Source organism: Oncorhynchus clarkii, chromosome 23 (assembly GCF_045791955.1).
Source record: "Oncorhynchus clarkii lewisi isolate Uvic-CL-2024 chromosome 23, UVic_Ocla_1.0, whole genome shotgun sequence".
In the NCBI taxonomy this organism is placed as follows: Eukaryota; Metazoa; Chordata; class Actinopteri; order Salmoniformes; family Salmonidae; genus Oncorhynchus; species Oncorhynchus clarkii.
Genome location: NC_092169.1, coordinates 13275358 through 13301619, shown reverse-complemented (window position 1 = coordinate 13301619; position 26262 = coordinate 13275358). Strand labels below are relative to the sequence as shown.

Below are 26262 nucleotides of genomic sequence, written 5' to 3'. Positions count from 1 at the left end.
TGCCAAAACACTGTTGACAACAGTAGCACAATGACATAGGGGCTACATTTGGCACATAGTCACAATTCACACTGAGCAGGTGTTTAGGCAGGTACTAGTATGTACCACTCAGGGACTGGATTTAGTTCACTTAATACCCCCCTCCTACCCCTTCAGCCTCCCTCCTCCACATGCCTTGTGCGTGCCCATGTGAGAAAAGCCCCTCTCTCTTTACCCCATATTTACCCCAGCACTCCGAAATGATTGACTCTTCTCTTTTCTTCTCCTCTCCTCTCCTCTCCTCTCTTTTTCTCTTTTGTTTCCAGCAGCTGTGATAGGGATAGATAGGGAGCGTGTGTGTGTGCGTGCGTGCGTGTGTGTGTGTGCGTGTATAAGGGTGTATAAGAAGGCTGGATGGCATGAGAAGGACTTGTCACCTTGGTCCATGTGAAATAAGTTGCGTAGCTGCGAATACATATGGGTCATTCCTCCCCTGCTTTGACACTAGAGTGCGACACTAGAGTGTGACTTCACTGACATGTCAACAGCTTTAATGGTGCTATGCATTCTCACCGTTCTGGAGTAGAACTTGATTACATTCTTGTTTTTTACTGTATTTAGTGTATGCTCGTCTTTTGGCAACAGGGTTTTCCTGTTATGAATTTGGATAAAGTAGAATAGGTTTCATTGTGTCTTAGTGGTATGCAAGTGTGTGTAGACAGCTTGCATGGACTCGGCTGCCCAGCAACAAGTGTAGATTTGACTGTGCACAGTGATACAGTCTGTGTGTGAGGACCTGTCGTGCGAGTTAGTCTAGAGGGCTTTAGAGTCCGGGGATCACTCAGACTCTGAGAGCAACTGGGCAGACAAATCCTCGGAAGAAGAGGATATTGATGATACAGAGTAAAACTGGTTATACTTTTGTTACCATAACCTGTCGCTAATGTCCATGTATTTGTCAAAACAAAGCTTTATAATTATATGATGAAATGTTTCTATGGGAAAGTCTTGTGTTTTTTTTATGTATCAAATGTCTTTCGATGGAATATGATTATATTGATTGTAAAGCTGTTTTTTTTTATGATTTATCAACATTAGGAACAAATTGTTTTTATTGTTTACTAACTATATTTCATTTTAAGCACAAACCAAGTCATTAATGTTTGATACAATAAAATGCTGCTGTATTCTGTGTTTTACTAATGATGTATGTGTGTTCCAGGGAGGACATCAGGACAGCAAACGTCATCGCTGCAGAGACCGTGACATGTCTGGTCATTGACAGAGAGTGAGTGTTCAAAACATCCTCAGTACCTACTTTTGTCTTCTGAAATGCTTTTGATAATTTGGTCTACAATATCACATAGCAAATGCCATTTTGCAGACACTGTTATCTAAAGTGACTTACAGTCATGCGTGCATACATTTTTTTGTATCAGTGGCCCTGGGAATCAAACCCACAATCCTGACATTGCCAACACCATGCTCTACCAACTGAGCCATACAGGACCACTTATTGAATTAATCATATTATTTCAAAATAAATTAATCTTGATCTACAAGATATGTACAGGAAGTGTCATTATTCCTTGAGAGTCTAAGCTGTGGGGGTTCTACTAAGCGAACATATGGAATTAAGATGGTCGTACCATTTATCTATTTGTTCTTGAATTTTAGGACCCTTTAGGTATCATTTTAAAAAAATAATTAAAACATTATTTGATGAAACATTGAATTTGGCCTTACTGCTAATATCCAATAGATATGTATTGCATAACAGATTCATCCATGGAAAAGCATATAGTCAACGTTTTTTTGTGTCCTTTAACTGAGAGATATAAGAAAGATCAGGATTATTTTTTTTACCCATATAAAAAGACAATAATTGGGACACTAAACTACATCCATGTATACTGTACTCTATCCATTTTTTAAACAGGAACCGGGCTACCATCTGAAGAGTCTTGTGAGGCTTGTGGGCGCCCTAGGTCCAAATATGTTCGTGAGAGTCTCACCTTTCCATAGTGGGGTCATTTTAGTGTTTAGCCCAAACTTCGCGGACGCTACAGGCGTTTTCGTGAAAAGACAGTCTCTCGGGATGTCTCATGGTCTGATAAACAATGCAATAGCTTGGCCACCTTCCATGCAGATGCGGAAGGCCGCCATTAGCGGATGTGGTAGATTGAGATGCAGCCCAGTTTAAACAGATGGATTTTGATGGGGATTTTTTTATGATGCTAATTACATTTTCCCACGGGGGTGCAGGCGTTGGCTTTAAGTTAAACAAGGTCTCATTTTTAAATCATGGTCTGTCATTGTGTCACCACTAACATCATGCAGTATATGAGTTTGCTGTAATGCAAGAGCAAGGCTGGGTGGTATCAGTTGAGCCCCTGTAATGGAGCAGGCCATCTGAATGAGAGTGGTGATTATGTTCTGTCTCTCTGTCTGTGACTCCAAATGCTCTCTCACCTCACATAGCCAGCTTACCATATATGTTACCCAGAACTGGTTGGGTTTGGAGCCAGCGTGAGAGAGAGGTTACGGGTGGCAGGCAGCCTGCTATTTTTCTGGAAAGAAGGAGAGGGAAGAGAGGGAAGAAAAGAGAAAACGAATGAGAGTCAGGGGATAATGGTGAGAAGGAAATTCCAGCACAGATGTGCGTGCTTGCATGCGTGTGCGCTCGTGTGTGTATTTTTGGGAAGAAGATTTAACCTTGTCAGCCAGGGTTGTCAGCTGGTGTTTCAGCTGTAAATATCAATATTATCAATATTATGCATCATTTTCATATTCATGTGTATTAGCTTAATGATTTATGGGTCTCGGCGTTCAAGCACATCCAAATAGAGATGATATGTGTAGGGAATCTGGTTATTATAAAGTAAACAGATGGTCTTGGGGTCGTGTAAAGTGAGACCAAGTGGTTATCACGTCAAACAACAATCTTATAAAGGTTTATTAAACATTCATAAAGGTTTCATAAATATGCAATACACTGCTGCACTAGATGAGTCATATGGAGAATAAGTGTCTAGGGATATCTATAGATACCTGCTTATTAAGTATTTGCTATCAATCACAAATATCAAAGGGCTGTTATGCCACAGTTAATGAACCAAAACACCAATTAGCAATGTTTTTGTCATTTAGACAACTGGCGTGATTACTTAAAGAGACAACAATACATACAGTATATATCAAGATATAACAGCTTCTTCAATGGAATGGGATCAATGTCTTGAACACATATAACATTTCTCACAAACACTGTTTCAATTCCTGTGCTGCAGCTCGTTCAAGCACCTGATTGGAGGGTTGGAGGAGGTGTCCAGTAAAGGCTGTGAGGATGCTGAGGTCAAGGCGAGGTAAATCGCATTTATTTACTCATTTTGATAGCTGGCTTTACTTGGCTTTGAGGTTTGGTCGACCTAAGGTCTGTTACATAACAACGCAATTCTCTGGTGACAGACCAGGAAGTGAAAGTTGTGACCTCTACCGCACCCCTTGGAGGAACCAATATGTTATCTGTAACCGTGGAAGCAGGAGCATAGCACCAGACACCAGGCACCCTAGTAAAGGGGCTGTGGTGTGTTGTTGTTGGCATAAAGGGATGCCAGCTCAGAACAGGGTAATCTTGTGAGACAAGTTGAGGAGAAACACAAACCGTGGTTTAAACCATAAACTGTGGATTAAACATGGTTTCACGACAGCTTTGGGAACTCTTTTGGTAGTATTTTGTTCTTTGTTGAAAGTCAGTATGGGATATTTAAATATGTTGTTGTTAACCTTACATACAGTTATTTCAGGATACATGGCTTTGTGTACCTCATAGTGTATGGTACATTTGAAATGTCAGCCTCTCAAACTGAAATGTATTTTTGGGGGAAGTATAAATCAAAATAACGGTTCACTGTTATGCTTACTTCCTGGAAAAAAGGATGATAATGGAGAGAGAGACTTGTGTTGGTCACTGCCATGAGGCCTCCGTTTGAGACTGACAGTGAATGGAGTCTGTCCTGGAACCTACTGGACAATATGTTGTATCGTGTTCAATATGATACATTGTTAATGTCTTTCAGAATAATTCCATCCCAGGTTGTGCAGTTGAACTGAAGGTTGTTGTATACAATACAAAATGTTGTGTTCTATTGTTGTATCTCATAAAGGATCTCATCTATCAAAATTAATTTGTCTAGAAACAGAAACAGGGGGGTGCATGTATTTGTTTCATCACACTTGTATAGAATAACTAATTGTTTTTCAGAATATCTGCAATTCTATGCAATTCTACACATGTTAATGAATTTATGCTTACTTTTATTCTCAACTGCAGAAATAATAGTTTGGTTTAGCTGTTGCAGTCTTTTACCTGTGATGGTAATGGTACAAGTCTGCCATCTAGTGGCCATTAACTAGTTTTACAACATCAAATGAGCTATTGACTGAGGTAGGGCTGAATTGAGATATAACGCATCCCTCCTCAGGGCACTTGGTCAGGAAAAATTCCTGGCCTCAACCATCACCCCTTGACTTGTGACACTCTTGACAGGGAGAGGGGACAACTGGGTAGTTCTACCTCAAAAAACACAAGGAAGAGGATTTTGACAACCACCATCTCAGATTGTTCTGAAATATCTTGCTGCAACATTATTTTGTTGAAATTAAATTTGATCTCTGGAAAATAAAGCTCATTGATTACATCCAAATTGGCCATTTTAATTTATAGGATTCAGAGCATATTCAAACAATATAGAAATAAAAATAAAATGTTCAACCTTTCTTTGACTAGGCAAGTCAGGTAAAAACAAATTCTTATTTACAATGATAGCCTACCCTGGCCAAACCCTCCCTTCATTAACCCGGACGACTCTGGGCCAATTGTGCTCTGCCGTATGCGACTCCCAATCATGGGAGGTTGTAATACAGCCCGGGATCGAACACGGGTCTGTAGTGACGTCTCTAGCACTGTGATGCAGTGCGTTAGACCACGACGACACTCAGGATCCATACAAGTAGTATGGAGCTGCGGCTCAGAGTAGTGTTTCAGCATCCTATGTAATGTATTCCCAGTGAATTTGGCTATGTTTTTCCCCCTGTTCAGAGAAATGAGTAATTAAAGTTGTTGGGTTTATATCCCATCCTACATCCTGATATTACCTGGTTTGTCTGACCACTAGATGGTGCTGATCCTGCTATTAAGTGATTTTTTTTAAAGAATCCCCCCCAAACACCTCAATGTTTAAGGGATAGTTCACCCAAATTACAAAATGACATTGGTTTACTAACCTTGTAAGCAGACTATTGACAAGGTATGACAGCAACCTATGCGCTGTTTTTTTTGGTCACTGTTTCAGATGCTAACTTTTTAGCACTTGTGGCACAAATCCAATGCAAGTCAATGGTACCTACTGTATATTAGCATTTTCACGCTTCATGTTCAAATCATCCTAAAGTATCTTAAAATGCATTTTGTAACTCAATTAATGTTACTTATAGATGATTTGGATATGAAGCCTGAAAATGCTAATATAGGTACCATTTGAAACAGTGGGGAAGTGAACAAAACCAACGCATGGGTTGCTGTAATACCTTGTCCATAGACTTCTTACATGGTAAGGAAATAATATGCAATTTGAAATTTCAGTGAAAAATCCCTTTAACATTGAAAAGGGGGTGGGGGATTCTTCAAACTATACGTTTTGTATCACCTAATAGCAGGAACAGCACCATCTAGTGGTCAGACGAACCTGGTAATATCAGGATGTAGGATGGGACAGAAACCCAACATATTCAATGATTAATTTCTCTGAACATGGGAAAAAAACAAATTCACAATGAATAAGGACCATTTCTTTGGATTCCTAATGTCTTACTCATTGTTAGATTTTTTTTGTTGGTCCAAATAGGATGTTAGGTACTATGTTTATTGAAAATTATATGAATCCTATAAATTCAAATGACAATTTTGTGTGCAATCAATTAGCTTAATTTCTCAGGGAACAGAGACCGAAGGTGTTGAAGATCCTCTGGCTTGGTTGACCCAGAAACCTTTTATCCTGAGGGCTCAGGCCTATATCTGTACTGATTCTCCCAATCACACCATTGAGCGGATAAGGTCCACTGGATTAAACAATAAACAAGAGAAGACACTGGGAGTTGGGGATATCGGCGACTGGGCATGTGGAAAATGGCCCTGTGTCTTGGATGAGTGGAGGGTGACAGTTCAATTGAATTAACATGTCCTTGTCTTTCCCTGCAGGTACGAAGCAGAGAATTCTTTCTTCTCCAACCTCAATCTGGTTGACTTCAACATCATCGACACACTGGGGGTTGGTGGCTTTGGCCGTGTAGAGCTGGTAGGAACCACAGCTGCCACTTGAAGGTCTCCTGACCTAATATCAAGCTATAGCTTTACGAAAGGTGCCTTGTATAGACTTGTGTTGAATGTTGAATAAACTGTCATTTGAACTTCCTCTGCCGGTTTTCCACTTGGGTGGTCCTTATGCAAAAAATATTAGACAAAATATCCATAGAAAAGTATAATTAAACCAACTTTTTTGAATGCTGGTACTGCCATTGAGATCTCTGTTACCTGGCACATGCGCAAAACCGTGCAAACACCTGCATGAGCTTGATTAGTATACATGCATCGCAAGCATATATTTACAATGTGTGTGTCTACCTCAGGTGAACAAACAAACTGTGGGAGATCTGTATTTAGAAGTCGGTTTAATGACACTTTCCTGTGGATATTTTGTTTCACATTTCCAACGGCATAACGACGGATTTAGTGGACAAATGGCAAAGTTAAAATTAAGTTTATTTAACATTCTGACTTGTAAAGGGATTGTTCACTCTTCTGGAATCTACTTTAGTGATGAGTGTGGGACGTCCACACTCGGAAGCGTAAGAGGCTAAGCTGCCACTTACAGTGCCATTGGAAAGTATTCAGACCCCTTGACTTTTCCACATTTTGTTACGTTACAGCCTTATTCTAAAATTGATTACATGTATTTTTTTCCCTCATCAACACAATCAACACAATCTACACAATACCCCATAATGACAAAGCAAAACAAGGTTTTAGAAATGTTTGCTAGTTTATAGAATATAAAAAACTGAAATATGACATTTACATAAGTATTTAGACCCTTTACTCAGTACTTTATTGAAGCACCTTTGGCAGCGATTACATCATCGAATCTTCTTGGGCATGACGCTACAAGCTTGGCACACATGTATTTGGGGTGCTGACAATGATCATGTGTCCAGCTCTGTCAGAGTGACCATCTGGTTCTTGGTCACCTCCCTGACCAAGGCCCTTCTCCCCCGATTGCACAGTTTGGTCGGGCGGCCAGCTTTAGGAAGGGTCTTGGTGGTTCCAAACTTCTTCCATTTAAGAACGATGGAGGCCACTGTGTTCTTGTGGACCTTCATTTTTTTGCCGTCCCTTCCCCAGATCTGTGCCTCGACACAATCCTGTCTCTATGGACAATTCCTTCAACCTCATGGCTTGGTTTTTGCTATGACATGCGCTGTCAACTGTGGGACCTTATATAGACAGGTGTGTGCCTTTCAAAATCATGTTCAATCAATTGAATTTACCACAGGTGGACTACAATGAAGTTGTAGAATCATCTCAGGGATGATCAATGGAAACAGGATGCACCTGAGCTCAACTTAGAGTCTGAATACTTATGTAAATAAGGTATTTCTAACAACCTGTTTTCACTTTGTCATTATGGGGTATTGTGTGTAGATTGCTGAGGAAAAACAACTATTTAATCCATTTTAGAATAAGGCTGTAACATAACAAAATGTGGAAAAAGTCAAGGGGTCTGAATCCTTTCTGAAGGCACTGTATATTATATTGCATTGATGTTTAATTTAACCATTGCTTAGAGCTGACAGAGCTCTCCTCTCTCCTGTGTCGATAGGTTCAGCTGAAAAGTGACGAGGTGAAGACGTTTGCCATGAAGATTCTGAAGAAGCGTCACATTGTGGACACGCGACAGCAAGAGCATATCCGCTCTGAGAAACTCATCATGCAGGAGGCCCACTCTGACTTCATTGTCAGGTAGAGACATGCATGCAACGCCTTTCCACAGACACACTTTTAATTCACAGTCAATCCTACAGAGGACACACCCTCTGTGTTTTGTATTCAGACTGTACAGGACGTTTAAGGACAGTAAGTACCTCTACATGCTGATGGAGGCTTGTCTGGGAGGAGAGCTGTGGACCATTCTTAGAGACCGGTGAGCCTTAAATGGTCAATATTTAAACTAATGTCATTGTGCCCATATGTGTTTCAGTGAGACTATGGAAGATCTGGCCGATGTGTGCCTGTTAAAAATGTGACTTATTTTAAAGAGGTCATTGTCACTTCCTTCTCCAGGGGTTCGTTTGAGGATTCAACCACAAGGTTCTACACAGCGTGTGTGGTGGAAGCATTCGCCTACCTACATTCCAAAGGCATCATCTACAGAGACCTTAAACCAGAGAACCTTATACTGGACCACAAGGGCTATGCCAAGCTAGTAAGAGACACACAACATTGTGGATTCAAAGCTTGATGACCTAAACCTCTAACCCTTTGAATTATTAACACTGCAGGTTACCTCTAAGAATGTATTTCACATGTCCTTTGTATAGGTGGACTTTGGCTTTGCCAAGAAGATCGAGTTTGGGAAGAAAACGTGGACGTTCTGTGGAACACCAGAATACGTGGCACCAGAGATCATTCTGAACAAAGGCCATGACATTTCAGCTGACTACTGGTCTCTAGGAATCCTCATGTTTGAGCTCCTCACCGGCAGGTACAGACAAACCTGATCATCTTAAATGAAAGTGTAAGGTCAGATGTATACATTTGAGTGTCTACCTCCACCCCTGTTTCCAGCCCTCCCTTCTCTGGCCCTGATCCCATGAAGACATATAACATCATCTTGAGGGGCATTGACATGATCGAATTTCCAAAGAAGATCACCAAAAACGCTGCCAACTTAATAAAAAAACTATGCAGGTGAGTCCCGAACCATTTTGTCCACCCTCAACAATTACTGTTTAATGTAATTTAGTGTTAACAAGAGTATGAATGATGATGTGTCCATTTTAGGGACAATCCTTCAGAAAGACTAGGAAACTTGAAAAACGGTGTCAAAGACATCCAAAAGCACAAGTAAGTTCATGGATAGCCATATTGTTCTACTCATCTTCCCACATTTATATATTTAAAGTAACTATTCAGTGTTTCCAGATTTCTATGTGATATGACCTGTAATTAATTACAAGATGAGTTTTCCTTCCAAAAAAATAGAAACTAAGTATGTTAAAAAGCAATTTTTCTTTGTTGGAATGGTGTGGGCGTACCCCAGAAAACAGAATGGTGTGGGCGTATACCAGTCTTTAGAAATATTAATGCAAGTAGACAGCTGTTTGGCCAGCTCATCCTCCTCAGGAGAATGACATTATCCTCTATGAGGAAATAGAAAGCATTTTTTAAATGGTCTGTTTGAGATAGAAGTTTGAGGTGGGATTTTATTTTTTTATTTTATTTATGCTTTGTCAGCAACATTATTTTAAAAGGAGAGATTTTCACTGGACAGTTTCTTTAACAATTTCTATACATTTCCAGATGGTTTGAGGGCTTTAACTGGGAAGGTCTAAGGAAAGGAACGCTGGCACCCCCTATCATCCCTAATGTAAGTCACAAACCAACATTTCCTCAACAAGCTGCTTTCATCAGTGTTTCAAGTGGCTCAATACTGTCTGTCTTTTTCTGTCAATCAGGTGATATCACCAATGGACACGAGTAACTTTGACAACTTCCCAGAGGACAAGGAAGACCCACCCCCAGATGACAATTCTGGCTGGGACAATGATTTTTAAAATGTCACCCCCACCCCCAAAACCAAATTATCTTATGTCATTGGCCTGGACGCCTACTTCAGGATATAGCTGAATTCTAAAGACTGCGATACAGAGGAAGTGGAGAGGGGAGGAGAGGAAGAGGACAAAAAAAATGCCCTGGGTCAGCAATATGTCTTCGCTACATGTGGCTCTGGGACTAGCATGTAATGACCATAGTACTTTCTCAGGGTTCTCACACATATGCACATGCAAGCAAATACACAAACACACACACACACGCACCCGCACGCACACACACACACACACACACACCAAACCAAACGCACACGCACACTCACACACACACACGCACACACCAAACCAAACCAAACCAAACCAAACTCACACACAAACACACAGGGCAAGTCCTGGAGCTAAAACAATGCTTATTTCTTTAGCAGAGAGAGTGTGTGAGAATGAGAGTATGTACAATATACAGCCCAAAATAAAGGAAACACCAACATAAAGTGACTTAATAGGTTGGTCTACAACAAGCCAGAACAGCTTCAATGCACCTTGGCATTGATTCCACAAGTGTCTGTTGGAGGGATGTGACATCATTCTTCAACAAAAAATGCCATAATATGGGGTTTTGTTGATGATGGTGGAAAATGCTCCAGAATCTCACATAAAGTGTTCAATTGGGTTGAGATCTGGTGACTGAGACAACCATGTCCCGAGTGGCGCAGTGGTCTAAGGCACTGCATCTCAGTGCTAGAGGTGTCACTATAGTCACCCAGGTTAGAAACCAGGCTGTATCACAACCGGACGTGATTGGGAGTCCCATAGGGCGGTGCACAATTGGCCGAGCGTCGTCTGTGTTTGGCCGGTGTAGGCCATCATTGTAAATAAGAATTTGTTCTTAACTGACTTGCCTAGCTAAATAAATAAAAAAATATATAGTTTACATAATTTTCATGCTTATCAAACCAGTCGTGCCCTGTGGATGGGGGCATTGTCATCCTATGGGGGCATAGCCATGGTCTGCAAAATAATGTCCTCCCCAGCATTTATATATGACCCTAAGCATGACGGGATTTTAATTGCTTAATTATCTCAGGAACCACACCTGTGTGGAAGCACCTGGTTTCAATATACTTTGCATCCTTCATTTACTCAAGTGTTACCATTATTTTGGCAGTAACTTGTATATGAGAGTATGTGAGTGTAAGAACACTAGAAGAACCGTTAAAACAAGTCAAATTTAGTATAGGGTGTAAGATTAGTTTTCTGTTGCTGCCACGTAGCTGCACTGCTCCTAAAAGGTTGGGCAGGCTGGGTCCATGTTTGGAAGGCTTTCTCTCTGCACCCTGTTTTCTCTAAAGACTCCTATTACTGTAGCTGTTCCACAAGGTTTGGCTTACCTACAGTACAACACTGGTATGTGGGCCTTCTCAATAGGGAAACAGGATGTTACCACTGAGTCTGACAAGTCAAACAGGTACCAAGTGCTCATGATGAACCTGAATGTTACTGTTCTTAATATTACTTTTAGACACAGACAGAGTATAGTGCCTTGCAAAAGTATTCATCCACTTGGCATTATTCCTATTTTGTTGCATTACAACCTGTGGATTTTTATTTGGATTTCATGTCATGGATATACACAAAATAGTCCAAATCGGTGAACTGAAATGAAAAAAATAACTTGTTTAAAAAATTAAAAAATAAAAAATGGAAAAGTGGTGCATGCCCCTTTCACCCCCCTTTCCTATGATTCCCCTAAATAAGATATGGTGCAACCAATTAACTTCAGAGGTCACATAACTAGTTAAATAAAGTCCACCTGTGTGCAATCTAATCTATATACACCTGATCTGAAAGACCCCAGATTCCACAACACCACTAAACAAGGGGCCCCACCAAGCAAGCGGCACCATGAAGACCAAGGAGCTCTCCAAACAGGTCAGGGACAAAGTACAGTACAGATCAGGGTTGGTTTATAAAAAAATATCAGAATCTTTGAACATCCCACGGAGCACCATTAAATCCATTATTCATATTTGGAAAGATTATGGCACCACACCAAACCAGTCAAGAGAGGGCCACCCACCAAAACTCACGGAACAGGCAATGAGGGAATTAATCAGAGAGGCAACAAAGGGACCAAAGATAACCCTGCTGCAAAGCTCCATATCGGAGATTGGAGTATCTGTCCGTAGGACCACTTCAAGATGTACACTCCACAGAGCTGGGCTGTACGGAAGAGTGGCCAGAAAAAATCCATTGCTTAAAGAAGAAAATAAGCAAACACGTTTGGTGTTCACCAAAAGGCATGTGGGAGACTCTCCAAACATATGGAAGAAGGTACTCTGGTCAGATGACACAAAATTGAGCTTTTTGGCCATCAAGTAAAACATTATGTCTGGTGCAAACCGAACACCTCTCATCACCCCGAGAACACCATCTCCACAGTGAAGCATGGTGGTGGCAGCATCATGCTGTGGGGATGTTTTTCATCAGCAGGGACTGGGAAACTTGTCAGAATTGAAGGAATGATGGATGGCGCTAAATACAGGGACATTTTTGAGGGGAAACCTGTATCAGTCTTCCAGAGATTTGAGACTGGGACGGAGGTTCACCTTCCAGCATGACAATGACCCTAAGCATACTCCTAAAGCAACACTCAAGTGGTTTAAGGGGAAACATTTCAATGTCTTGGAATGGCCTAGTCAAAGCCCAGACCTCAATCCAATTGAGAATATGTGGTATGAATTAAAGATTGCTGTACACCAGTGGAAGCCATCCAACTTTAAGGAGCTGGAGCAGTTTTGCATTAAAGAATGGGCAATAATCTAAGTGGTTAGATGTGCCAAGCTCTATAGAGACATACCCCAGGACTTGCAGCTGTAATCACTGCAAAAGATGGCTCTACAATTTATTGACTTTGGGGGAGGGTGAAAAGTTATGCACACTCAAGTTTTCTGTTTTTTTTTGTCTTATTTCTTGTTTGTTTCACAATAAAAAATATTTTGCATCTTCAAAGTGGTAGGCATTTGTGTAAATTTGTGTAACTGTGCATTTGTGTAAATTTGTGTAACTCAAATGATACAAACCTCCCCAAAATCTATTTTATTTCCAGGTTGTATGGCAACAAAATAGGAAAAATGCCAAGGGGAGTGAATACTTTCGCAAGCCAATGTATATGTACATATTGTATGAAGTTACAATCTCACACATACACAGCTGCTACACCCATCTACTTTAGGAATTCATGTACAATGTATATAACAGCTACTGTACTTACCTTAAAAAACACAATTTCTGTTCTGTGTTTCTGATAAAATTGTGACCTTTCACATATTAATTCCTCATTTCTTGAAAGCAATTTGTAATTACGCAGTTATGAACTAATTTAACCAACAACAATAACTAAGATACTCAGATCAACTTTTATTTCACAGGCATAGGACGAATAGTCAATAAAGATGTAATTTAAACATCCACTACATTTGGTTTACGCTTAGCTACACATCAACCTTATGTATTGCAAATGTCTGACATCCTCATCCTCTGAGTTGCTCTGTCATCATGTAGCTGCTAACCAATCAATATAAATACCATCCCTTCAATTGGGTAAGTCATATTTTCACTCCACAATAGTTTAATTTACCACTTTTAATGGGGTTTTAATGCCTTCAGTGCTGTCGTTTCTACTGTACTGTAAATATAGGTGCTGTATTAAATATGAATGGATACAATATTATGAGCACTGTATATTGTTTTTGTGTATTGATATTTAAGTGCTGGATTACATTGTAATGCACTTGCTTTATTTCTTTAGGAGAATTGTGTTATTTTGATCATCTGTTTAAAAACTTCTCAGGGCTAGGCCCCTTTTCTCTCAATTTCCGCCTGAATGACCTGCTCAAAGTAAACTGCCTGTTGTTCAGGCCCTGAAACCAGGATATGCATATAATTGATAACATTGGACAGGAAACACTTTGAAGTTTGTAGAAATGTTAAAATAATGTAGGAGAATGTAACACAATAGATATGGTAGGAGAAAATCCAAAGAAAAACCAACCAGAATTTTTTTGAGAGAGAGACCATGCTCTTACAATGGCAATTATAAGGGCTTACTCAATTCTAGCTCCCAGGTTTCAGGCTCGTAACTTCCAAAGCGAATAAGAAATATCAGTTTTAGTACAGGGACACAGTCTTGGAAATATGTGTTTGCGCGCGCCATGAAGAAAGGACACACCTGCTAAAATCGGTTTCCTATTGAACATACTTCTTTCTGTAAGAAATATCATAGTTTGATTACATTTTAGGGTATCTGAGGAGTAAATAGAAATGTATTTTGACTTGTTGAAACAAAGTTTAGGGGTAGATTTTCGGATTCCTTTCTCTGCATGTTGAACGAGTGGATTACTCAAATCGAAGGCGCAAACTAAACTGACTTTTTGGAATATAAAGAAGGATTTTATCTAACAAAACAACACTAAATGTTATAGCTGGGACCCTTTGGGTGACAAATCAGAGGAAGATTTTTAAAAAGTAAGTGAATATTTAATCGCTATTTGTGAATTTATGAAACCTGTGCCGGTGGAAAAATATTTTGATGCAGGGCTCCGTCCTCAAACTATCGCATGGCATGCTTTCGCTGTAATAGCTGCTGTAAATCAGACAGTGCAGATAGATTAACAAGAATTTAAGCTTTCAACCGATATAAAACCCTTCTATGTACCTAAATGTTTAAAATCCATAATTTGTATGATTATTTATTTGAATTGCGCACCTTCCAGTTTCACAGGAAGTTGTCCGTGGGACACCTAGCCCTTAAAAACAGTTGGTGTACTGTACAACCAACATGGTTATGTTTAATGAGTAATGCCAATCATTCATTCATCATTATCTCTACACATGCAGTTGTCACTCACTATCCGACACCAGTACTCATGAATCATCAGTATAACAATGCAAGTGTCTTCAATCAATGGAATCCCAATTAACATCATCTCATCGTTTCAAAACTGCATGAACAGTAAGCGACTCAAATCTGTTGTTACAACATCTCCTCCTAGATGGCTGATTTTGATAATTTCCAAATATTTAACACTTAAATAAACAAAACACTGTAGACAAGGGGTTCCCTAACATTTTCACTGTGGTCCCACCTTCCAGCATAGGGGAACATCCCAGGTATGCAATGACGAACATGACAAGAGGAACTGATGATACACTACCCAATTTCGAAATTGCACCTTTTGCATTCTAATAAGTTAAAAGCCGGACTGAGTTCCTTAAAAATATATTATATAAAATATATATATATTCACATAAATATAATATTTATTTTCATCATATGTATTTTTTAAGGAACTCAGTATTGATATATATATTCAGCAGCAGTCAAAAGTTTGAACACACCTACTCATTCAAGAGTTTTTCTTGATCTTTTACTGTTTTCTACATTGTAGAATAATAGTGAAGACTTCAAAACTATGAAATAACACACATGGAATCATGTAGTAACCAAAAAAGTATTAAACAAATTAAAATATATTTTATTTTTGATATTCTTCAAAGTAGCCACACTTTGACTTGATGACAGCTTTGCACACTCTTGGCATTCTCTCAACCAGCTTCACCTGGAAGGCTTTTCCAACAGTCTTGAAGGAGTTCCCGCATACTGTATGCTGAGCACTTGTTGGCTGCTTTTCCTTCACTCTGCGGTCCAACTCATCCCAAACCATATCAATTGGGTTGAAGTTGGGTGATTGTAGAGGCCATCTGATGCAACATTCCATCACTCTCCTTCTTGGTCAAATGGCCCTAACACAGTCTGGAGGTGTGTTTTGGGTCATTGTCCGGTTGAAAACAAATGATAGTCCCACTAAGCGCAACCCATATGGGATGGTGTATCGCTGCAGAATGCTGTGGTAGCCATGCTGGTTAAGTGTGCCTTGAATTCTAAATAAATCACCACCACACAATCACACCTCCTCCTCCATGCTTCACGGTGGGAACCACACATGCAGGGATCATCACCTACTCTCACCTACATTCACCTACTCTCACCTACATTCACCTACTCTCACAAAGTGAGACGGCGGTTGGAACCAAAAATCACACATTTGGATTGATCAGACCAAATGACAGATTTCCACCGATCTAATGTTCATCGCTCGTGTTTCTTGAACCAAGCAAGTCTCTTGTTCTTATTGGTGTCTTTTAGTAGTGGTTTCTTTGCAGTAATTAGACCTTGAAGGCATGATTCAAGGCCTGAGTCTCCTCTGAACAGTTGATGTTGCGATGTGTCGGTTACTTGAACTTTGTGAAGCATTTATTTAGGCTGCAATCTGAGATGCAGCTAACTCTAATGAACTCATCCTCTCCAGCAGAGGTAACTATGGGTCTATGAGCCAGACTGAACTTGAAGAAACATTCTAAGTTCTTGAAAGTTTCCGGATTGACTGACCTTCATGTCTTAAATTTATGATGGACTGTCGTTTTTCTTTGCTTATTTGAGCTATTCTTGCCATAATATGTGACCGACCAGCTGAAATTGGTCTCGTGTAGCAAAATTTGAAATTGTGTTTTTAACATTGGATAAATGTAGAGACTCAATACTACAAAATGGTATATCATAGACTGCATTTTTCAGGAACAATGGGAAAGTCATTTTGTTTTGAAAGTTAATAAACTTGTAAATTAACTTTTGAGAAAATGGCCTTTGAATGTTGTGGTACCTACTGGAGAGCTCTCCTTTGTCTACACCCGTTCAGCATTGTTCACACCCTCTTAAGCCAGCCCCACCCATTTCTTTAAGGATTCACATGCAAGTTCATGCTAAACAGTGAGTAGTGTAGTAAAGATTAAGACTAAAAGTGGTAAAAGTAGTAGCATCCATAAGGATAAATTCCAGGTAAACAGAAAGTGTCCAGATAAAAATATTTTCTAAATAGTAGATGACGCTTACCCAGACACACTTATCTAAATTGATGGGTTGTGTGAAATAAATTTTATAACCCCCAGTCACACATCTTGCTAAGTGGATGGGTCTCTACAGAAGGTACAGCCAAATGATTACTTAAATAGTAGCAGTAGCAGAAATAGTGTCAATATAAATAAAATATACAGTGTGTACAAGAAAAATAGCAATAGCAATATCAGTGATATAGGGGGTAGTTATATGCATACCATCATGGGTAAAGTGGCTGAGCAGCAGGATTAAAAAAAGTAGCAGCAACGTATTAGAAGAGTCATTTGAATAGACGCACTGCAGAAAGTGCTGATGACTGGTCCGTCCGAACCACGCATGAACAAGGGAATCTATATTCGGAGAGCCTGTTTCTGTCCTGCCCTTTACTTTGGTGCAGAGCTTGTCATGTCCATAGCCTCTTCGTCGCAAAACTCCCCGATCTTCACAAAAAAGATACGTTTGTCTAGCCGTGTCCAGTCCAGGTGGTGCTTGTACAGGCAGACCATCTATGGGAGGAAGGATGTCAGCGTTGCGCAGCAGCTGAAACTGGCCACAACTGAGTCTGAACTCTCCTTGGCGACAACAACACCAGGCTCCAGAGCATTTAAGCTGTAAAACAGGAAACAACAAAAAATGTAGAAGACATTACAACCTTGCACAACATCAATTCACCTCCCAAGTTTAGATAAGAAGAAAAACCTCCTACAATACAATGAAAATGATATTCACCTGAAGTGCTGGTACTGCTTAATCTGTGGCAGCGGCCTGAAGTACAGAGTCAGGTGTTGTTGCCAGCCATAGCTTTCCACCAGCACTGTATCATCCAGTCCAATCAGCTGTGGGATGTTGACCCCTGTCACAGTGCTGTCCTCCACAACACCAGCAGTCTAAGACAGTGTTCACTCTGGTCTTTCTGAAGCGCTGCTTGGTGAGGCTGAAGCACCAGTCAATGGCAAACTTGGTGTGGCCTGTGAACAGGAAGTGAAGGTCCAGACTGTGGTGGAGCTTGTGCATGGTACGCCAGGCACAATACCAGAGCGCAAACTTGTTCTTGTTTTGGCTACTGCAGTTATTATTCAGGTCCACATGTGTTTCCCCAACTCCGTAGTTGGTGAAGAAATGGTGCATGTAGTTGATGACTGTGCTACTGCCTTTGCTGGTTGACATGCCTTCATCAATCAAGTAGTTGACTTGTTGTGGTATTCCTTCACAGCAGACAAAAAGCAAGCCACACTTCCGAGGAGTTAAATATTAGATGGGACCTGGCTGCATAGGGTCAGCAGGATAGTGCCCTTGTAAACAACAAAATAGCATTAAGATAAATTACAATTAATTGTCTCACCCCTGTCAGTCTGTCTTTACACAACTCAGTGAAAGGTATTTGCCTGCCTCCCATATACATAGATATACAGTACACTCAAATGTTTTATATATATCTATTCATCTATGTCCTCAATCAGTATACAGGAAGAAATGTTGCTTACTTGTTGAGCAAAATAAAAGTGGTAATGCATCCTGATGTCTTTGCTTGCTGGTTCAGTAGGGGCCCCCAGAGACAACTGCAGATCTTGACAGGTGGTCTTGCATTCAGCAACCATCTTCTTGAAGACAGACCGCTCACTCTGAACAAGCAGGAGATACTGTTCATGCTTCTTCAGCTTGGCTGACTTAACAGTGTCTGGCAGATTGGAAGATCTGAAGGCCTAATAGTTGTTCTTCTGGCACTGCCAGCACAGGTCTGTCCTGGGCTTAGTGCTTGAGATGTGGGGCAGCAATTTTCTCCACAGATTCCTGAAGGAAGCAGCCCGACGCCACGTACCTATGGAAAATACAGAAATAATGTGAGATCAATATAAGTAGTGCCAATCATGTTGGAGGTCAACTAAATAATAAAAACTTGTTTATGCTTTACATACCAAGTGTTGTCATCGATTTTGTGTAGAGACGCCACACTGTTGCTTTTGTCACATAGGATGGCAGAATCGTCCACCAAGTGTTTGTGTCCTGGGTGGCGTCCTGGTAATACTATTGCATTGTCCTCTGCATGGTTGTTGATGAAGTTCACCACTCGCTGCAAATCCTCATGCTTCAGGTGTAACCTGTGCTTGCTTGAGCCAGCTCTCTTTTTGATGGGAGGCATTAGACCATTCTCCTTGTGTAACTGGGGGAGGAGAGTCAGACATGTTCTACTGATGCTGAAAGACACATTTCAGGTACAAATATTTTAGCGTTATTATACAATAGGCACGAAATGGCATTCTGAGATAACATCACTACACACAGTTCATGCACGTATCCAGCCATCTATCGTTAGCTAGCTAGCTAACAGCAAGCTTTAACTTGGGGTATTTTGTTTAGACAGGTAGGTAGCTAGCTAGCTAGATAGCCAGCTAAACAATTAACCATAATTCCTATCCATAGAGTACTAGCAATATAAACCGGTTGTCATAGCTAGCTAAAATTAACCAAATAGGTTAGCTAGTTAGCTAGCTAACATTAGGCTATAACTAGCAATGGCATTCTGAGAAAACATCATTAACGTTACACACAGTTACATACATGTAATTTTAGCTAACCAGCCAGCCAGCTAACATCAGCTAACATTTGCTAGCTTATAACAAGCTTTAACTTGGGATCTTTTGTCTAAACATGTAACGTTAACGTTAGCTAGCTAGCTAAACAGTGAACTATAATCCCAATCCATAGAGTAACGTTACTAACAATACAAACTGATTGTCATAGCTAGCTAAAGTTAACCAAATAGGTTCAATGTTAGCTAGCAAGCCAGCCATCAAATTCCAGCTAGCTAGCTAACAGCAAGCTTTATGACTTGAATCCTGCTAACGGGATTGATATGACAACAGCCAGTGAAAGTGCAGGGCACCAAATTCAAAACAACAGAAATCTCATAATTAAAATTCCTCAAACATATAAGTATTTTATACCATTTTAAAGATAAACTTGTTGTTAATCCCACCACAGTGTCCGATTTCAAAAAGGATTTACGACGAAAGCACACCAAACGATTATGTTAGGTCTGCACCTAGTCACAGAAAAACACAGCCATTTTTCCAGCCATAGAGAGGAGTCACAAAAAGCAGAAATAGAGATAAAATGAATCACTAACCTTTGATGATCTTCATCAGATGACACTCATAGGACTTCATGTTACACAATACATGTATGTTTTGTTCGATAAAGTTCATATTTATATACAAAAATCTGAGTTTACATTGGCGCGTTATATTTAGTAGTTCCAAAACATCCAGTGATTTTTCAGAGAGCCACATCAATTTACAGAAATACTCATAATAAATATTTACAAAAGATACAACTATTATAGATACACTTCTCCTTAATCTGACCGCTGTGTCAGATTTCAAAAAAGCCCTACCGAAAAAGCACACCACGCAATAATCTGAGTACAGCGCTTAGACAACAAATCAAGCCATACAGATATCCACCATGTTGTGGAGTCAACAGAAGTCAGAAATAACATTATAAATATTCACTTACCTTTGATGATCTTCATCAAAATGCACTCCCAGGAATCCCAGTTCCACAATAAATGTTTGATTTGTTCGGTAAAGTCCCTTATTTATGTCCAAAAACCTCCTTTTTGTTCGCACTTTTAGCCCAGTAATCCAAATGCTCAATGCGCGATTGATTAGTTCAGACGAAAAGTCAAAAAAGTTATATTACAGTTTGTAGAAACATGTCAAACGAGGTATAGAATCAATCTTTAGGATGTTTTTAACATAAATCTTCAATAATGTTCCAACCAGAGAATTCCTTTGTCTTCAGAAATGCAATGGAACTCAAGCTAACTCTCACATGATCGCGCGTGCTCAGCTCATGCCTCTCTGGCAGACCTCTGACTCAAACCCCTCTCATTCCCCCCTCCTCACAGTAGAAGTATCAAACAAGGTTCTAAAGACTGTTGACATCGAGTGGAAGCCTTAGGAAGTGCAATTTTACCCCATAGACACTGTATATTTGATAGGCAAAGAGTTGAAAAACTACACACCTCAGATGTCACACTTCCTGGTTGGATTTTTTCTCAGGTTTTTGCCTGCCATATAAGTTCTGTTATATTCACAGACATCATTCAAACAGTTTTAGAAACTTCAGAGTGTTTTCTATCCAAATCGAATCATCAAATCTAATCATATGCATATATTAGCAACTGGGCCTGAGTAGCAGGCAGTTTACTCTGGGCACCTTATTCATCCAACGCAATACTGCCCCCTGCCATAACAAGTTAACTTGTAATGAAAACAACTTTCTGACAAAATTAGAAATGTATAATATGTGAAACTGTAGAGTGACTCACCCGTATACATGGATGAAAGCCTCATGGCAGACTGCAAACAATTTCATTAAATAAAACGTCCTGTGTCGTTTCTGTTTAGTTTGCACAGATATTCTACTGATTTCAAAACTGTCAACTTCTTCCCACTGTTGATCGACGTTTCGACTCTACGATGTCTTCTTCAATGAAAATGTTTTTACCTAAATCAGGGATTTCCTCACTCTCTGATTCATTTTCAGAGTCAAAGAGAGTCCTCCAGAAAGTAGCCCACCACAACTTTTTCCCACTGACCGGCTTTGTCGATAGCGCATGATAAATTCAGAGCAGGAATGTTATTGAGAGCAGTAGCAACATATTTGCAGTTCTCCATTGCTAATGTTTTATCTTTCAAAAAACTGCAGTGGAAAGGATTATCTACGCATAATGAGCAGCTCATTTTATAGACACAAGATGCTACACCGCAGACCAATCTGAAACTCATCTCTCGGCATGTCCAAACAACTCATTATCTCAGCCAATCATGGCTAGCGGTAAGGTTCCTGTCCCTTTCTTTTGCTAAACCAACTAGGCTTGTAATTGAACAACTTTATTCGTATTTACAGATGGCATAAAAGTTTTATTAAGGCACATGAACGTTCACATGTTCGAGAATGCATTTGCTAAAAAACGCATTTTGCCCCAAAAAACGTTTTACGTTCAAATGGCTCTCATGTGAAGTTGTGACTTGTTTCCTGAAACGGGTCACATATGGACTTGGTATTTTTCCAAATAGGGCAATCTTCTGTATACCACCCCTACCTTGTCACAACACAACTGATTGGCTCAAATGCATTAAGAAGGAGAAAAAAAGAAAAAAAGGAAATAAAAGGCACACCTGTTTATTGAAATGCATACAAGTGACTACCTCATGAAGCTGGTTGAGAGAATGCCAAGAGTGTGTATAGCTGTCTTCAAGGTAAAGGGTGGCTACTTTGAAGAATCACAAATTTAACAATAATTTTGATTTGTTTAACAGTCTTTTTCTTTCTACATGATTCCATGTGTTATTTCATAGTTTAATTTCATAGACCAAGAAGGAGAGTGATGGAGTGCTGCATCAGATGACCTGGCCTCATCTGAGGCCAAAACCCAATTGAGATGGTTTGGGAAGAGTTGGACCGCAAAGTAAAGGAAAAGCAGCCAACAAGTGCTCAGCATATGTGGGAACTCCTTCAAGACTATTGGAAAAGCCTTCCCGGGTGAAGCTGGTTGAGAGAATGCCAAGCGTGTGTAAAGCTGTCGTCAAGGCAAAGGGTGGCTAATTTGAAGAATGTCAAAAATAAAAGTATAGTTTGATTTAACACTTTTTTGGTTACTACATGATTCCATATGTGTTATTTCATAGTTTTGATGACTTCACTATTATTCTACAATGTAGAAAACAGTAAAAGATAATAAAAAAAACCTGGAATGAGTAGGTGTGTCCAAACTTGTGGGGGGCGGGGGGGCACATAGTCCCCACACATAATCCATATCATACGCCACTGATAAGAGCACATAGCCTACACACTGGGCACAGACATCAATTCAATTGATATTCCACGTTGTTTCCACATCATTTCAACAAATTATTCAACTAGTGTCTGTCCAGTGGGTAGGCCTTCATTAGTTATTTTAAACACTATTGTTGTCATGATGCTGGGACCCATAGATAACATAGCAAACATTTCAGTGTCTTGTACATCACTTTGTCATTCATCTTTTTCCAAACACTTACTGCCTTAATTTCCACAGATTTGTGTGTCCCCAACAGTTACAATTTGACTAGCCTGATATATTTTCCTTGTGGTTGTTGTGTTTCACAACTGTTGTTGTGTTTCTACTGCAAATTCAGCCTCATGACCACTCTTTAAAGAGTAAAGACAACATACATTTCCATAGTGTTTTTCTAAGTGTCTTTCCTTCCTGTCGCCAAACTAAAGTTGAATGATGATTTGCTATTCAAAACAAGACTACCAAGTCTATAATACAAAGAAGGACACACCACAAGAGGGAGCATCTTGCTGTTAAGCCAATTGTAGATTAGATTCAATTGAAAGTGACCTGTATAAGCCTATGACAGGAGGACCTACCACTTTTAAGATATGTTTCATCTGGTTAGTAAGTATTTCAAATGGCAGTAACAATGAGACCAATTGACATGCCCTGTAGGCCTACATTTTATTCTAAGTGTGGCCTTTATTTGAAGAGAAGGAATTGACTTATGAGACATCCCACTGGGAAAACTGGTTGAATCAACATAATGTCCACGTGATTTCAATGAAATTATATTGAACCAACCTGGAAGATGTTCAATTGATGTCTGTACCCAGTTGGACAGGCCTAACAGCGTGTCATGATCACCTCTGTGTGATCTTTTAAACTGTTCAAAAAGGGTTCTTGTTAACCCACAGTATTTTACACCTACAGGTAAAGCACCAAACTGAACCATTAGTAATAGCGCCAATTCATGTTCAGGTAGGCAATATTTGTTTGGCATTATAAACTGGGTAGTTTGAGCCCAGAGTGCGGATTGGCTGAAAACCATGGTATATCCGATCATATATGGGGCGGTATGGTTAGAGAGTTAGACTTGAAACCGAAAGGTTGCAAGATCGAATCCCCGAACTGACAAGGTAAAAATGTGTTATTCTGCCCGTGAACAAGGCAGTTAACCCACTGTTCCTAAGCCATCAGTGAAAATAAGAATTTGTTCTTAATTGAATTGCCTATATTATGTTCCATGCATACATACATACAGGCAAAACCTTGTTTCTTGTGGTAGTACAAAAACACTGAACTATTGCTAATACTAGTTCATAATCTGCTTGCTCCTCATCCGTTAGCTGAAAGCTGTTGTAGACATCAATGGCGTCCGAGTGTAATCTTCTGTGCGTCGTCTTTTTCACTCACTCCTATCTCCGCTGTCAAATAGAGGGTGAAACACGGTTTGAACCATTGCTCTTCAACGTTGCCTTTAAGTTTCAATTAAGCCAGCAAGCACTGCAAAACGACTAGCTACATGCACTGCACACTCCGTTAGCTCCGGCATGGTTATTTTTGACCTTAGTTTCGTTAACCCAGCGGATAGTTAGCTATGTTAGTTAGTTGATGTGTAGCCTCTTGGTGCCGTTTTGCATTTTTGAACAAAACTCAATGATGGACAAGTCAAAGGGGAGTTCTGTCACTCCTGGTACCATGTTGTATCTTCTTGTCTAAGAAATACTAAAGAAAACAACTATTCTTTAAGACATAAAACCTTCTTTATTCAAGTTAACTGGAGCCCAGTGGCGACATGGGCAGCCGCACAGGGCATCATCTTGCCAGGGGGTGGCACGGGGTGCCTGCACAAAAAACAATCGGAATGGTGACATTTTCGCAATCGGTTTTCTATCGCTCATTTGCATGTCACATGATATCATGTCGCCGTGTGGGACTGTAGGTCAATTAACCTTGTCGGAGTGGGCGCCCTGATTCTACTTTGTGAGCTAGGCAGATCTCCCACTCAGAAGTACAAGATGGGGAGGGGGGCGGGGGTAGGTTGACTTCAGGTCTCCCCACTGGAAGCCTGAGGTAGGGGTAGCAGGGGAATCTATCAAATAGTGCACCTCTAACTTTGTACAGTACTAATGCAATTAGTCAAATCAGTCACACTACGAAATGTTACCAAATAAACAACAATTCATTCATAATACTGTTTTTACAGACATATTCTTGCATTTTTTCTGGTTTGTGCGAAGTCGTTACGAATAATATAAAACCAGTTTGCTCACCACCAAGGTGAATTGGTTTAGTCTTGACTCTTGCTTGACAGTGTTGGGGGATGGGTAATGTATTGATGCTCGAGTGCCAAATCAACACACATTTGTTTCCATTTGTCTTTGTTACCTCTTTTTTATATTTATGAGTCTTATTTTTGTATAAATGTTTATATTTATATAGTTTTAAATGTTTTGATTATTTATTTGTGTTGTTCCAAATGTCTGAATAAAAATGACAGTTAGTGCTGAATGGTGTTTAGTTTATTTTGCTGAAGGGGGCCAGCTGAAGTCGGGGTTGGCCCAGGGAGCCATACAAGCTAGAACTGCCACTGCCAGAGTATAGTGAATTCAGCTGGGATTTCTCGCTCTCCCACTGCTGTGCGTGGTTTGCGCATCCCCTAAGTGGTCACGTGGCCTCCGATACAATATACCACAGTTCCCAAGCGCAACCTGAGGGCAAGCATGAATGATTAGAGTGGTCTCATATCTCAATGTGCCAGTCAGCCCTGAAACACCTCTCCAAAGACCATGAATTCTGTGCATTTTTCACACATCTTAATGGTTTGCATATCCCGTAATCAATCACACTTCCCAGCTAGCACAGAACGTTCCTGTAACATTCCCTAAAGGTTCTCCTTTAGCTCTTTCACAGAACATTCTGGGAACATTGTGGGAAAGTTATTTCTAAGAAATGAAGGAGAACCTTTAGGGAACATTGTTTTTTTAAAGGTAGAAACACATTGTTCTGATATATTTTTGGGGGGTGAATTCAAATTTTTACATAATGTTTCCCTGTTGGAAAAAAGTTATACAGTAGGAACGTTGCATATCTAATGGCCACTGGATCAAACTGCTGATAGAGGAGATAAAGTGTGTGCATAGGTGAGTGCACATCATCCACCCCCCCCCCCCCCCCAAAAAAAAACCCAAACATGTTTTGAACTCTCCTTTACAAGACAAACAGTCATGTGACACCTTAGTCACCATTGCTGTTGACAGTTGGGGAAATGGCTGACAGGAAGTTTAGCTTGTTTCAAGTACTGCTGATATTACTATTTTTACAGGTGATTAGTCAGAGAAAGTAGAACTTTTTGAAATGGATGGCAATAGATTTGATTTGTTGAATGAATAGGCTACTTGGCTAGTACCTGACAATGGTAAAAAAAGTCACATGACCTGTCATGTAAATAAGGAAGTGATTGCAATTAAATGGTAAAGAGAGGTTTACATAAAAAAATCTATGGGATACCACATTTTTTCCATTCGTAATTAATTTTATTGGTCAACATTGAATGAAAAACGTTTAATTTATATAGAAATTGATCACTTTCTGTTTTACTTTTAGCTTGCTT

The 26262-nt window shown here is 39.9% G+C and overlaps 1 protein-coding gene across 1 annotated transcript in view; it reads left to right on the top strand.

Annotated features, from left to right (window-relative positions):
* LOC139381115 (cGMP-dependent protein kinase 1-like) overlaps positions 1-13592 on the top strand; it is a 148057-nt gene extending 134465 nt beyond the window's left edge. Inside the window, exons 8-18 of the mRNA XM_071124404.1 lie at positions 1202-1267; positions 3270-3344; positions 6239-6335; positions 7917-8056; positions 8148-8237; positions 8378-8519; positions 8635-8798; positions 8882-9004; positions 9098-9160; positions 9617-9683; positions 9772-13592. Of these exons, the coding sequence (XP_070980505.1) occupies positions 1202-1267; positions 3270-3344; positions 6239-6335; positions 7917-8056; positions 8148-8237; positions 8378-8519; positions 8635-8798; positions 8882-9004; positions 9098-9160; positions 9617-9683; positions 9772-9870 (1126 nt within the window). The 3' untranslated portion in view covers positions 9871-13592. The remainder of the gene's footprint in view (positions 1-1201; positions 1268-3269; positions 3345-6238; positions 6336-7916; positions 8057-8147; positions 8238-8377; positions 8520-8634; positions 8799-8881; positions 9005-9097; positions 9161-9616; positions 9684-9771) is intronic.
* Positions 13593-26262: the final 12670 nt, after the last annotated feature.